The sequence below is a fragment of the Camelina sativa genome, chromosome 11 (genome assembly GCF_030686135.1).
Source record: "Camelina sativa cultivar CO46 ecotype springtype chromosome 11, ASM3068613v1".
Taxonomy (NCBI): Eukaryota; Viridiplantae; Streptophyta; class Magnoliopsida; order Brassicales; family Brassicaceae; genus Camelina; species Camelina sativa.
Genome location: NC_141890.1, coordinates 23,585,936 through 23,601,584, shown reverse-complemented (window position 1 = coordinate 23,601,584; position 15,649 = coordinate 23,585,936). Strand labels below are relative to the sequence as shown.

At 36.9% G+C, this 15,649-nt stretch overlaps 3 protein-coding genes across 4 annotated transcripts; 1 reads left to right on the top strand and 2 right to left on the bottom strand.

The window, feature by feature from the left end:
* The first annotated feature begins 3,180 nt into the window (after positions 1-3,180).
* On the top strand, positions 3,181-6,306 carry LOC104728168 (B3 domain-containing protein REM-like 3). The gene is made up of 3 exons (XM_087474008.1): positions 3,181-5,732; positions 5,800-5,939; positions 6,032-6,306. The coding sequence occupies exons 1-3, from the start codon at positions 5,387-5,389 to the stop codon at positions 6,140-6,142; spliced, it is 597 nt and encodes a 198-aa protein (XP_087330134.1). The 5' UTR covers positions 3,181-5,386; the 3' UTR covers positions 6,143-6,306.
* LOC104723942 (binding partner of ACD11 1) lies at positions 5,979-9,242 on the bottom strand. 2 transcript variants are annotated; one of them, XM_087474007.1, is made up of 8 exons: positions 9,056-9,201; positions 8,840-8,943; positions 8,660-8,741; positions 8,358-8,429; positions 8,219-8,275; positions 7,556-7,896; positions 7,229-7,352; positions 5,979-6,552 (listed from the first exon to the last, which is right to left on the bottom strand). In XM_087474007.1, the coding sequence occupies exons 1-8, from the start codon at positions 9,059-9,061 to the stop codon at positions 6,511-6,513; spliced, it is 828 nt and encodes a 275-aa protein (XP_087330133.1). In that variant the 5' UTR covers positions 9,062-9,201; the 3' UTR covers positions 5,979-6,510. The 2 variants fall into 2 exon arrangements, with proteins under 2 accessions (XP_087330133.1, XP_010440674.1); XM_010442372.3 differs by lacking the exon at positions 5,979-6,552 and adding an exon at positions 6,734-7,034 and having other exon boundaries at positions 9,056-9,242.
* A 387-nt stretch (positions 9,243-9,629) lies between these two features.
* On the bottom strand, positions 9,630-10,548 carry LOC147934289 (uncharacterized). Its single transcript, XM_087472573.1, has 3 exons — positions 10,485-10,548; positions 10,119-10,258; positions 9,630-9,944 (listed from the first exon to the last, which is right to left on the bottom strand). Exons 1-3 carry the CDS (start codon positions 10,546-10,548, stop codon positions 9,630-9,632), a joined length of 519 nt encoding a protein of 172 aa, XP_087328699.1.
* Positions 10,549-15,649: the final 5,101 nt, after the last annotated feature.

Here is a 15,649-nt window from a genome sequence, read left to right as displayed (position 1 = left end):
TGACTTTGTAGAAGACATCAAGAGGATACCCGAGCTTGCTCATGACAACCTTGAAGCATCTACTCATAAATACAAAACTGTCGCTGATACACATCATCGTCGGCTAGTGTTTAAAGTTGGTGATCTCGTATGGGCTGTACTCACTAGGAACCGAATGCCTGCTCATGATAACAAAAAGCTGAAGCCAAGAAAAATTGTAATACCTTAATTCGGTACACGAAGCTGGTCAATGGGTTGACTTCCTGGCATGACCCAAAACATTCTTTAAATGCAAAACCACCAGCTAACAACACAATATTAACACTTAACTTAGCCAACCTGCAAAAAGAGGGGTGAGTAATTGATAATTACTCAGTTTTTTAAAATAGACAATATGTAAGGATAATTTTGAAAAGAGGCATAGAAAATGGGGTATTTTTGAAAATGTTCCAAACATTAATCTATTAAAGACCAAGGGAGTATTACTTTAAGATCATTTTCACTTCTAATGTGAAATATTTTATATGAAGATCATAATAAGTAATGAGAGCCGTTGACAAAAAAAAAGTAAAGAGAGCCACATTCTTCTATCTATATATAACTTCAATGAAAATCATGATTGTTGGATTATCAACCATGAATAATCCTAACATTCATGAGTTTTATGTGTTATTAATTATTATACACTTGGAATTATCCCTTGGTACATTATATCACTGGTCCATTTTTTTGTTTTTTTGTTTTGTTTTATAAATTAATAAGCTCGTTCCTTGTGAAGACATTAATTCAAATATTTCATTATAAATTAGTATCAATAAATTAATTTCTATTTCCAAGAGTTTCTCTATTTCTAACTGTAATATATATAGAAAATATGTATTTGATACTAATAATTACTAAGTGGAGGTTATTGGTCTGAGATTTGAATAGAGTTTGAAAGACTTTAATTGTTATTTAGAATATGTTGTTATTAGATCAAGATATTGTTAAACTCTGCTAAAGTTTAGTGTTATTAGCGTGTGATTTGTAAAAAGTTATTTAAAACCTTTACAAATTTGGATTATTGGATTCAGACTTTTATAAAGTCATTAAAAGTTTTGTGTTATTCAATTAAAACAAAAGAATCTAGAATTGTTAATGAATTCAATAATTATGTTATTGGTTCATGATTTTATACATTTTATTCACAAAATAAAGTCATGGAAAGTATCACAAAAATACAAAGATTGTTTGAAATATTTTACAAGAGTTTTTTTTTGGCAACCATTGGGCCACAACAGGCCGGCCCATTAGCCTAATCCCTACATTCGTAGGGAGCGGGACTCGATCCCTGGTGTGATGGTGTCTTATGCATTAAGGACTTACCTTTGGGCATTGCACTAAGGTCACTTCACATATTTAAAAATCTTGTAAAATATTTTACAAGATTTTCGAAAATTAATCAACAAAACTATAGAATACTCTCTAGCAATCCTTAAAAATCTTTTACTTATCAACTTTTGATGATTTTGTTGAAGTCTTCAAAATTCTTTATAAATTAGGATCCAATAACACCCCCTAAATAGACTTAATTAAAAGCTCATATAGGAAAGTTTTCTATTTCGACTAAGATAATAATGAATGATAATCCGATTAGTAAAGTTTTCTATTTCGACTAAGATAATAATGAATGATGATCCGATTAGTACAATTGGATTTTTTTTGAATTAAAACAGACCCGACGATTAGGATGACACAAAAATGTTCTCCAAAAAGGTTAAGATAGATATATTCTATTGCAAAATAACTATTAGAAGATCATAATAAGTAAAGAGAGCCCATTACTCTATCTATATTTCAATAAATAACATGATTGTTGGGTTATCAACCATAAATACATTGCAAACATTCATGAATTTTATGTGTTATCAATTATTATACATATATTATATGGCAAAATAAAGATTTAATGAACAGATTGATGATGAATTTTATTGATTGGCAATTGGCATGGCATAATCCAACTTAAACCTATAAATTACAGGGAGATTTACATAATGACACACTTTCTATATAACTGCTTTCACTTTAGACACTTTATGCTACGAGAGCATTTTTTTCTATTGTTCACCATTTTTATGACATACTAAAAACGAACCAAACCAAATATCTTTTTTGTCCCTTTCTCATTATTCTCTCTCTTTGTTACTTGCTCTCTAGTTCCCAGCCAAAACTCACACAAATAACAAGATCAAAGCCTCACTAGATTCTCCTTCTCTCTATCATCAACATACTTTAACTCTTATTTTTTTTGTCAAACAACTTGTTTCCATTCATTCATTCAAGAGAAAACAAAGTTCAAAGAAGCCATGGGTACAAAGGATAATAAGGTTTGAAACTAAGTAGACATACCATACAATAGCAAAAGCAAAAGCTACATAACAATATTTGAAATAGTTTGACGAAGGATCCATGAGAGCTTGGGGGCCAAAGATATGAAGCTAAATGGTGCAAGTTACATGGTTCGTCGAAGAATCATCCACAGACAAAGCGTTAGACGAAGCAAAGGTCACGGTCAATAGACTAAGTGACGTTGGAGAGGGTTCTAATGTCATGGTTCTCGCCGGCATGAGAAGGCTGAGCTGGGTTTGCTCGATGGCAAGGAGGGTTAGGCTAATGTTGCCATCAGACAGGTTTGGGGATAGTAGGTTGAGAAAGCTTCAGTAACCGCTGCTCTAAGGAGGCATGATCATAATGTCATGCTTTCTCAAACTTTTGATAACATGAATAACAAACCTTAAGAGTAATGAAGAGTCCTTGCTCGGGTTCGATATTCAAAAGCAACATGGGAATAAGATTGAAGAGGTTCCGGTAATCTCCACTAGATATCATATACCTAATAGCCTAATGCTTAGATTCATAGTTGAAATACTAAGGGATTTGCTCTCAACCAAGGTTCGATAAAGACAATTGTTGAACCATCTCAATGAGAACGATATAGGACTTAGTCGAAGTCTTTGGCCAGTCAATTCTCTGAATCGGAAAATCAAAGATAAAGGGTAAAACAATTGTTCAGGAAGCGCAGACCTGAATCGAGAAGAGGAAGAAGTTGGGTCGCAACTTTCCTTGGTGGGCCAAAAGATAGAGGCAACTAGGCCCAAATGAAGCCCACTAAAAGAAACCTAGGTTTCTTTCGGTTTGAGTAGATCTTCCGTACACATCAGACGAGAGAGAGAAGCGCTCGTCGACAGCCACTGGTTTGTGGAAGTTGCTAGGAAGGTTGAATACATGGCTAGATCTAGGTTTGTTTGTCCAAGCGAGGAGAAAAAACTCCGATTTTGACATTATAGCGTCGGTTGAGAATATGAGTTATTTTTTCTTCAGTTTCAACTTTGATCTGAGAAGAGGGTAAGGCTGGATGAAGGTCACCGGGAACCGCCTCCGCTCTGTGTAGCTGATTTGGGCGCAAACGTCAAGATTCACCGAAGGGTTAGGTTTTTGGGTTGATTGAAAAGTTGGCCAAGAGAGAAGAAATTAGAGATTTAGCAGGTAACGAAACCAGGGGAAACAGAGTCTGATGCTGGTAAGAAAAGGGGGTCAAGCTTCTTACTTCGATAGTCGTGCTTGGGAGGTTTTTGTGTGGATGAGGTATATGGATACCGATTAGTTATACATTATGCATAAACTTCCAACCAAACTCAAAACTCTCAGATTCTTACAAACTGAGATTCATGGACAAAATTGTTGTTTAAGCAAATGGACATGATTTCATGGAAACCTTAAAATAATTTTCCACCATGTAAAAAAGTCAAAACCTTGTTCTCTGAAAGTTGATATCCATACTACACCTTGTAATATTTTTTTTACAGTAACTGATAACCCGAAAATTGCCGTGGCTGATAAATATGCAACTAAATTTATCTTTTGATTATACTATTTTTTTTGCTTTTGATCATACAGTTAGTAGATCTGGAGGAGGATTTGGTAACAGTTAGAATCCCTCTCTACTTAACCACACATGAATTTCGTAATTATAACAAAATTGTTTTTTTATACAATGCCTAGTTTCTGATGTGGGTGGTCGACGATTTATGTAGAGTGAATTTTTTATGGATGCACTTTTTTTTTTTCTAGATGCACTAGTGGGTTTTTTGATTTCCTATTATTTCTTCCTGTAAAGATAATGTTTTATTTGGCAATTTTTTCCTGTAACAATACTAGTTTTTTTGTATTAAGAAAACTAGAAAAGATAAAGTAAAAATAAATACAAGTGAGGACGAATTCAGAAGTAGTACGTGGAAGAAGACCAGACCAGAACAGCGTGGGCAAAACGAAAAGACACGAGCTTTATGTTTTCTTTTATATATGTTCACTAAAATCTGAAGAATTTGTGTTTGAGATACTTAGGGTTACGTTTGGTTCATCAATGGCTGACTCAGTGTTCTCCTCTGCACGAAAGGCACACTTCTTCAAGCCCATTCTCCGAGGCTTCAACACCAAAAGTTCTAATCTTTTATATATTACTCAAGTCTCTTCACGTCTATTCGATATGGAATTTTTCTCCACACGCCCCCTTAAGTTATATTGTAATCTCTCTCTATGTCGCTCTTTGCATGTTATATTTTTTAATTTTTTTTCCCTAACCCTTTATATATTACTCAAGTCCCTTCACATTTATCCGATGTGGGATCTTTTTCCACACACCCCCTCCAGATAATGGCTCTTCTAGCCATTAATCTCGACAATCCATCACGCTCTTTCCAGATAATGCTCTTTCTTTAGCTATCTGGATGGAATTGGGCAATCATTGTCTTGGTCATCAATTAATAGGGTGATCAAACCTCTATTCGGGCTGAATTAATTAACAGGCTAGTGTGTAGGCTCTGAAACCATGTTAATTTAGGGTTTATTATGGGTTTCCAACTCAAAACCAATTGGAAATGAGCGGAGAGACCCTAACCCTTTATATATTAGTCAAGCCTCTTCACATCTATCTCATGTGGGATCTTTCTCCACAATTAGAGGCGTCGGAGATCTGTTGGAAAATTAGAAAAATTATAGGCTGCAAATGGTTGCATAAAATTGAAAAAATGGGTTAAACAAAATTGGGTAGAATAATATTCAACTCATTCATCTCCATAATAGTGGCTGAACAAGTTGAAGATTTTTGCTGTAGGATTAGTTTATTTTTTCAAATTTTTAAGTTGAACGGGCTGAATAGTTTTTTCCAACCTCTTCAACCTTTTCAATGCAAATGGTGAAAATTGGTTAAATAATTTTTTTCAACCTGATCAATCTGTTCAACCTTGCAACCATTTGCACCATAGACAACTCACGATTAACCAAAGGATGGGAAAAATTCGCAGTGGCTCACAATCTTTAGGTTGGCGACATTTTGTTTTCAGACACGAAGGAAATCTCTTGTTTCATGTTACACCTCTTGTTTCGTGTCACACCTTTTGGAATGAGTTGCTGTGAGATACTTTATTCACAAAAAGATGAGGAAGATAACAAGAAAAAGACGGGTAAAACCTCAATTGATCTGAGTAAACTGTGCAATGAGATAATTCTAATGGATGAAAAAGGCAGGCCATCGAAAATACAACTGTGTTACCATAAATCAAGTAATAGTTTTTGTGCCAGCCGAGGTTGGAGAGCTTTCTGCTGCATGAATGGGCATAAAACTGGTTGTTTCTTAAAGATCGTATTGGTCCATAATGGAAAAACACCCGTGCTTCGGATTTTTCCTTTGGAGAGGGATGAGGACGGCATTGGTAAGTTCTCTTGCTTTTTATATGTAGTTAGGAATGCAATGCTTATGAGGGTACCTTTTCGATCCAGGAAAGTATTCGGAAAAGATTAAGCAAGAAGTAGAACATGAGTCTGCGAAAGACGAGAAGAACGTGGAATCATTGTCTTTGTCAAATAATTCTAGCTTTGTGGTATCTGTCACAGTTTCTAATCTAAGGGAAGACAGACTGGTTAGCACTTCAATTCTTTAATCCTATTTATACAATGGCTTTTGCATTCCAATGATGATTGGAAGTTTCTGTCTGATTATTTCGTGTTGCAGTATCTTTCAATAAAGCTTTCAAGATCAAACATACCGGAGGACAAAATTTCACGAGAGAAGTTTAATACACAACCAGGGAAGAACATGGGCGTTATGTTTAAAATACAGTAAATCCTCCCGTAAGTTTAGCATCTCACACGGCTGGAAAACTTTCTGTGATGCAAATGGTCCAAAACCTGATTGTACTTTCATATTCAACCTGGTAAGAAACAGAACATCCCCTGTGCTGCTCATGACCTCTACTATAGAGGAAATTATTCATCAAGGCAAAATAGGTTTGTGAACTATGCCCATTTCCGTTCCAGTTCCACACATTTGTAGTCAAGTAATTTAGAGTTGCCCTGTTCTTTTATTGTTTTCTTCAGCATCTTTCAATGACTCTGTTGGGACCAAGACGGAGTAGCATGGGACAAGAGATGAAATTAGGTTGAAATTCATGAATCCAAGACTCAGATTCCGTTTGAAAAGTTATGTTTGAATCATCCTGTTATTTTTTTTGGATTCATCAGGTCGTTAAAAGCCTGCATATAAACATATTGCTTTGTGAAGCCTAAACATATTTGCTTAATTGCATTTTGTGCAAGTGGTAAAGTATAATGATGAAAGGTATATCATTTGTTCGCCTTTTGTGTAAATTTCTTGTCGACAAACAAAATGATATCGAGTCAACAATTCTTGAGTATCATAAATTATAAGCTATAGTAAGTGAAACTGTTATCGAATATAAGCAATTGTATGTCATCGACCTTCAATTCAGATACAGTGTCCATCAATGCAACACGATACAATCAAAGACCAGGCCTTAACTAGGAAACATGGAAATCCAAAAACACTTGCAAATGAAGTAAAATTGAGGACAATGCAGCACACACAGAAATATGAAGAACACTAAAAGAATGAGAATACGCTATATCACAAAAATTTTGTTTACACAAAGCCAGCATAGCAACTTTCCAAGCTTACTAGATTTCCAACCTTTTCATTATACTGCAATTGGTGTATCCTGCGGAAGCCAGTTAAATCAGTTCTTCTGGTCGTAGGTTATAACTATAACTAAAAGTCACAAAACCTCAAAAGTTATTACTATTTCTAGTACTAAGTCAGTTTTGGGTAGATAAATAACAAATTTTAGGCCGCCTAACAAAACTAACGTTGCGTCATGACAACCATAAAATGTGGATTGGTTTGATGACTCACCTTGGAACTCATATTTGAGACAGCTAGATTGAACTTCTCTTTGGTTTTTGAGCCAGCAACCTGACCTACTCTCGCCACTTTACTGAAAGCGCCACTAAACCAAGCAGCTCCAGCAGTCACGTACCTATTAGGAAGCCATAATCAAAAACAAAGAAACAAAACAGAACGGGTTCATCACGGTAGTGATGTTTATGGCCAATTTATGAAGTCAGAAGAGAAAAAAATAGTTAAGAACGGGCAATGCTGATTCCTGTCATATCTATTATCAAGAAGGATGACCAAGGATGTATATTCCATCAAAGAATCAGAAGACAAGAAATACTATACCTGCTTGATTTGACAGCTGAACCCGTGTCGTTTAATTTCTTCTCGGCTGCAAATATTGCTGCCATGGTTTTATCGGAGACCTGAAGCTTTTGATCAACAGATTTTACTTTCTCATTAACAGCAGAAATACCAACAGTTAACTTCTCAGTAAGCCCAACTCGCTTGTCAAAAGATGAAACTTTGGCAGAAGCATTGGCTCTTAATTGATGCTTTTCGTCAAAAGCCTTGGCTTTATTCACGGCATCTTGTCCAAGAGCAGAACCTTTTGCCAAAACAGTTGCCACCACATCTTGTGCTTTGCTAACATATGCTCTACTATTGCCATCCACGGTAGTTTTGCTCTGCAAATGGATTTCGTATTACATTATTGTTTATAACAAAACATTGGGTAAGACTAAATCACACAAGGTATATTTTTTATTTATTCACTTCCTGCAAGAGTTATACTATAAAATGAATGAGCCATAACAAGAAAAATTTAAATGGAGTTGATGATTTGTCAAGTTTAAAACTTGTTTCAACATAAATGATTAGTTGTTCTTCCCTGCTATCAAACGTAAAAAACCAAAATAAAGTTGATAGAATTCTGAAAGAATAAATAGGCTAAGAGAGAACAAAACCACTATAAAAATGGATACAAGGTTTAAAAACCACTATCCTAACCTGTGTAGCACTCTCTGGATTACCAAGGTGCATCGCGTTGTCGACCATTCTTACTTCCTGCATGAACACAAAGTCAGAAACTAAGACACCATCATCCATAGCAGACTTGAGGAAAACTTGATTCGAAATAACACACAACCTGCATCTCACGCCTCTGAACATAGTTTTCAGCTCGAGTTATTGTAACAATCTGGTCCACAATCGTCGCACCCTGCAAGACAGGATGTGGATTCTGTTAGCAATTAAGAGTTTGATACAAATACTATATACAAAAAACTCCCTCTAAAACCAACCAAGACTAAACAGAAATGCATATATATACACTTAACCATGCCTCGAACCAGCTCTATAAATTACTAGTATCACAATAGTGTGTATAAGTCCCTTAACAGGAGGCATCCAAGTGTCGGTGGAAAAAGACATAACAAAAATGGAACATACCGATAATAACAAGGCGATTTCAAGGGCTTTTGGATCAGTAAACGTAACAAATGCGACTCGAGACTGCCCAACTTCTCTGCACCTAAATTTCCAACAGCATTTAACGCTTAAATTAGGTTCAATTTCTTAACAGAAAAAAAAAAATTAAGATTAAGTTGGAAAATTAAGCTAGGATATAACTTTTGGATTTCAATGTGTTCTATGTCGCCTGAGAAAGAGAAGAACTCGTGAATCTCCCTCTCCGTCGCTAGATCTGAGACATTGTTTACTTGAACACTTCTCGTCTATATCGAATTCGAACAAAAAAAAGAATTAAGAAACAACACCATTTAGAGAAACTTTGCAGCTCCAGAATTGAAAATTCGAATAGTAAAATCAAAGGAAATCATCATTCACCTGCATTGTAGTAGACGCTCTTGAGAAGAAAAGAGAATAATACCCTTTTGACGAAGAGGAGAAAGAAAGATTTGAACAGCCCAGACGTCACTGTTGTCCAGCTAAGCTTATATTATCTATGTACATTTTCCGAAATAGCATCAATTTAAATTTTTCTTCCTAATTGGCTAATTTAATACATACTCTTAAAAATAACAAAATTAGCACAAACATATATATATATATATATATCATCTATTTACTAAATATAATTTCACACTATACAATGAATATATATTTTCTATTATTTTATACTCAAGTTCAATTTTTTTTTCCGTTTTTGAAATGAGACTCAAGAAAACCAATGCAAAAAAACATTGTTTACATAGGTAATGTAATTCGGTTTGGAACAAACACGTCGCGCCAAATTATCCGCTTTACCATTCTGTGTGCAAGGAATCAAAGTTATCGAGAAGGACATGGACTCCGTCTTTTCAATCCGTATATCCTCTAAATAAGATGTAAACACACACCACTCAAAAGACGAAGAAACCATCTTCATCAGATCAGAGCAGTCGGTGAGGAAGACAACATCCTAATTATCCACCCCAATCATATACCACACGGTCCATATTAGGTCTTCAACCTCGGTATGGAGAGGCGTGAGACTACGCCTGATATTCGCTGCCCCCATAGTAGGCTCCTCCCCTAAGGGTAGTGCGCAGTACCATCCTCGTCCTGCAAATTTGTCAATCACTTTCCAGGAACCATCTACAAAACATAAATGGCTTGTCATATTCCTGACGGGCAAGAACTCGCGTCTAGAAGTTATCCGGGGCGCCTCAGCGGGGACCTCAACCAAATCCTTTGTTTGAACTGCAAACCAAACCTTGGACTCAGCCTTCGCAAGCTGCAGAATTACAAGTGGATTAGAATCAAGATTAGTAAATTTTTTATCATTATGCGCTTTCCAAATATACCACAATAGACAAAAATAGTACTCCTATGCGGATGTCCACGAGAGATGCATAAAGAAAAAATCCATGTTCGGATATATCGATGCCGAAGGAAAAACCCCTTGTACCGTCGAGACCTGAGATAGAGCCGAGACCTGTCTTGCCGGTGAGCACTCAAACAAAGCATGATTTATCGTCTCCTCAGCACAACCACATATAGAACAGTCGACATCACAACTCAAACCTCGTTTTCGAAGGTTGGTCATGACTGCGACAAAGCCAATAATTGCCTACCACATAAAATGCCGGATTTGGGGGGGGGGGGCATTGAACTTTCCAAACCAAAGCATGTAAAGGGAACAAATTCGGACCACACACTCCTGAGAGGGGACCAACCGAATTACTTAAACGCAATGTGTGATACACAGACTTAACTGTATACTTCCCAGTTTTTGTAAAATGCTAGCCCAACAAATCAGTCGCATCCAACTGACCAATAGGTAAATCACAAATAAAGTCAACATCGTCCGGTGCAAAAGTCGCCGTGTCATGAGCCATATCCTAGGAGTTAGAGATCATGTCGATGAAATTTTTACCTTGGAGCGATGGATCAATAGCCGACCCATTGCTCAGAGCTGTTCTACTCGTTTAATAAGTCATTTATTAAATAGAGAGCAAGCAGAGACTATACTTCGCCATCCATAGGATGGGGAGTAAGATTTGATTGGCTCCAAAAGATCTGAATGCCTATAATACCGACCTTTAAAAACCCTAGCGAAGAGTGAATCCGGAGCGGTTATCATTCACCATAACTGCTTAGCTAAAAGAGCAATATTATAATCAACAAAACAACGGAAACCCAAACCCCCTTCGAATTTACTGCAACATAACTTATCCCATGCAATCCCCACGATTGTCTAGTGGAACTCCACCAAAACTTAGATACCGCGCAAGTTAGCTTTTTTGTGACTGTCTTCGGCAGACGAAAACACGACATAACATAAGTAGGAACAGCCGTAGCTACTGATTTGATCATCACTTCCTTATCCCCTTTGTACAACAGCCGTGCCGGCCACCCACCAGTCCGAGACTGTAACCTGTCTTAGACGAAGGAGAAATTTTTTGTTTTGGAGCCACCCAAACTCTTCGGTATACCCAAATAGGAGCTCATACCCCCGAAAGTCGTGATTCCCAAATCCCCTTTTAACTCTTCTCTCACCCCATCTGCAATCGTATGACCAAAGTGTACGGAAGATTTTGGACAATTAATTTGCTGACCAGACACCCGCTCATACTTTTTAAGGAGTCCTATGACAACTTCACACTCTTCTATGGTGGCACGACTGAAAAAAGATTTTCATCCGCAAATAAAAGGTGAGAAACTGCCGGACTTGCCGTTGACACCTTGATCCTGGTAAGAAGTTTTGCTTGCTCTGCTTTCTGAAAGTTGGCAATGAGTACCTCCGTACAGAGAATAAAGAGGAATGGCGAGAGTGGATCTCCCTGTCTCAGCCCCATGGAAGGAAGGATCAACTCATGTGGTTTCCCATTAATAAAAATCTTATACTGAACCGATGTCACACACCACATTATCCAAGATATCCATTGATCACAAAATCCAAATTTCCGAAGTAAGTGCTCAATAAAAGACCACTGTACCCGATCATACGCTTTGCTTATATTTGTTTTGATGACCATAAACTTCCCTTTACAAGAGGGATTAGTTCAAAGTCCATGAAACATCTCCTGTGCTATCAAAATATTATTATAAATTAACCGACCCTCCACAAAGGCCGATTGTGTCTCCGAAACTAGGGAAGGTAAAATAGTACGGAGTCATTGGCATAAGATTTTCGAGATGATCTTATACCCAACATTTCAGAGACTAATAGGCTGTAATTCTGTCATCCTGGTCGGCTTATCTACCTTGGGAAAAAGACAAATATTTTTCATATTTAGCCGCTTATCAAAATCCCCATTTTGTAAAAAAGAATTGACCAACAACAGCAAGTCAACCTTAACGATACCCCACACCTTCTGGAAAAAAGGGCCGTCATCAAGTCAGGCCTGGGGCCTTGTCGGGATGCATCATAAGTAGAGCTTCTTTAATCTCCAACTCCGTAGCCACCCTTGTTAGAGCAACATTTACTTCCTCAATGACCGACGATGGAATTTAACTCAGCATCTCGTCGAAATCATCAGTCTTCGAAGAAGTAAATAATCCCTGAAAGTAATCAACCGTTGTACGTTGGATATCCCTGTCCTTTGTCGACCAAACGCCATTTTCATCATGAGTCCAACAATGCGATTCCTCACACGTCGCTGCTTCGTCTGAGCATGAAAATAGCTGGTATTATAGTCCCCAACCCTCATCCAACGACTTCTACTCTTTTGATACCAATAAACTTCTTCATCCCGATAAGCCTCCCGTCACTGCATAAAAAGATCTATGATCTCTTCAACATATGTAGAATCATCTGCTTGTGCCACCGCCAACCTTATTTTCAGTTCCTCAATTGTTTCCCTACTATAAGGCATTTGGGTCTTCCTCCAACGGCAAATCGCCTTCCAGCTTGTGATAATATTATCAACAAAACTAGATGGTCCCGATCCTAACCGTGATTTCCACCCCTCCGCAACCACACCAAAGAAGCCTTCCTTATCCAGCCAACGCTAAAACCGGTTTGTGATCTAAGGCAATCACTGTTAAGTATTCCGTAAAAGAATCTTGAAATTACTCATCTAGTTTTGTGAGAGTGATTATGTTCTGTTTTTTGTGAACAAAACTGATTGCTTGGTGTGATTCCAACAATCAAAACCAACTGCTTGGGTATGATTCCAACAGTCAACAAAACCGATCTACTTCGTGCGATGCTGAGATATCAAACTGGTATATCAAGAGCTTTTCTGCAACTCTTGTGCGACCATTCATTCCACCATCGTTATTCTTGAGGCTTCGTCGTCTTTAGAATCAAGGTGTCTCTATCTACCAACTCGAAGATACCGATTCCTTAGGAGAATCATATCAAGTGGTATCAGAGCACACCATTGAATTTGGTATTCTATCATTCTATTATCTTCTAACCTATCATCTTCTTTCTGTCATCTTTCTACTTTCTCATTTTATTTCTTTCTTTTTCAATATTTTCATCTTCATATTTATTTATTTAATTTTGTATTCAGTTTATAAAAAAGCGAAAAAAGAAAAGAAAAAGAAAAAAAGAAAAGAAGAAAAAAGCAAAAAAAAACAAAAACAAAAAAAAAATGTCCAAAGCTTGTCGAGAACGTGAGATAAAAAAAAATGGAGAGCATGAGATTCAAAATTTACAAATTCAAGCAATAATGAGAGAGATTACTCTCTATGAGAGGATCAGTGAAGTGCAAACACTAGCGCAACAAATTCAACCACGAAAATTGCCTAGTAGAAGAGAAGAAGACCAACCTACCCAACCATCAAGAAGGAGCCATAGGAGACCACAACATAGAGATGACATGGATCAAACTGTTGACAACATTGGAGGTAATAAGTTGAAGATTCCATCTTTTCAAGGGAAAAGTGATCCAAATGCATATCGAGAGTGGGAGGAAAAGATTGATTCGATTTTTAGTTGTCAAAACTATTGCGAAATGAAAAAGGTACGATTTGCAGTCAATGAATTATGCGATTATGCTTGGTGGGATCATTTGGTGATAAGAAGGAGGAGAAATGAAGAACACCCCATTGAGACTTGAGCAGTAGTTGGGCAGAATTAAGGTCTATTTTGAGGAAACGTTTTGTTCCCCACCATCACTATTGTGGTTCAAATCATATTCTAAGGAGGACTTCTAGACCAACTGATGGAGCGTCTACTATCATGCCAAGTTACCAACGAGAAAGGATGTCTCTTGTTTCTAAGGAAGAGAAAGTTTTATTTAATTTGTCAGCATCACCAAAGGAGCATAAGGAGTGGCTGGTTCAAAATAATCTGTTGGAAATAACAAATTCACTGAGTGAGCAAACAGAAGCCAATGAACCAGAGCAGAAAGAGATCAGAAAAGATCAGACTGAGGAAGCAGCGAAGGAAGGCATTATCATCAACAACCTTGGTAGTATGGATGATTTAGCTAATGCACAAACAAAAAGGTATCCAATATTTTCTACACTTGAAGTATATACCCTGGATTTCAAAACTGTGGAAGCAGTGGACTTTGTTTTCCGAGATTCAGCATTTTGCAAACAAGAAAACAGAGTAAAGAGTTTGGTAGCAGAGGTTATTGAACCAAGTAGAGAAAAACCAACGATACGCTTCTGGTCAAGTAAGATGGAGCAAGTTTTGGATCTTGAAGGAATAAAGAAAGGTCTCACGGAAAGGGATGCACTTCTGCCTCATGGTCATCAATATGGATTCATATATTCCCTCAAAGAGAAGCCACCATAATGAATTTAACACTCTCCAACCCATGTCCTTACAGTTTCGAGGATGAAACCTTTTCAAGAGGAAGGGTATGATATGATAATGAGACCATCCAAGACTACCCTTGTGTCTTGCTCAACACGAACGAAGTCAGAGATCAACTCTTCCATCCAAACTACTATTTGGGATACATTCTTACCTCATGTGGAGCATATCTCGAAGTGGAATCAGTCTAATCAGAGTTCAGATGAAGGAGATATTCATTTCACAAATCAGGTGAACTCATGGCTACGCGACTTGAACTTACGAGCATTCAAAAGAGGATTCCGACCAAGCCACAAGAATTCAAGCTATGAACTAAACTGTTTTTGAATCTCAAGGAAACACTTAATGAGTCAATTCAAGAGCTTATTGCCAAAGAGAGCATGAGAAATTCTATTGGGGATAATGTCTATCAAGTCAAGTCCACTTTGAGCCTAATTCAATTCCAAAGAAAGACCAACATAATCATTTTATTTTGTGGTCAAAGAGGAGTGAAGAAAATAGAGTGATTCTCTTCACCTTGGGAAGGGAAACACTAAAAATTGGGTCTTCATTCAACTATTTTTCTTTATTGTTTTTAGTTTCAAGAATAGTTAATACTTGGCTTTGTTACCAAGTTTCTTTTCCTATATAAACTCATGTAAGAGCAATGAAATAATAAACCAACTTTTTATCAAAACCTTTTCCTTTGAGAGAGTGATTCTCTTGTGTTTTTTTGTGAACAAAACCTATTGCTTGGTGTGATTCTAACAATCAAAACTGACTGATTGGTGTGATTCCAACAGTCAACAAAAGCGATCTACTTGGTGCGATGCTCAGAGATCCGATCTTTTTGGTGCGAGACTGAAAGATCAAATTTGTATATCAAGAGCTTTTCCGCAACTCATGTGAGACCATTCATTTCATCATCCTTATTCTTGAGGCTTCATCGTCTTTAGAATCAAAGTATCTTTATCTACCAATTCGAATGTTCCATTCCTTGGAAGAATCATATCAGCTTTTTTCTCCAGCAGGTGCCATTCACCGCTGCTCTCTCTGGTCTTTTTACATTGGTCAATGATTAATTACTTAATATCTTTTGTTAATGGTCTATATTCTTCGTTGTTTTTGTTAAAAATTATAATGCAGCAAATTTGTCATAGAAATCCGTCCTATTAACTAAGGTGTAATTGACAAAAAAAATCCAAATAACTTGTTTAAATTATACCAAATAAATTATTAAA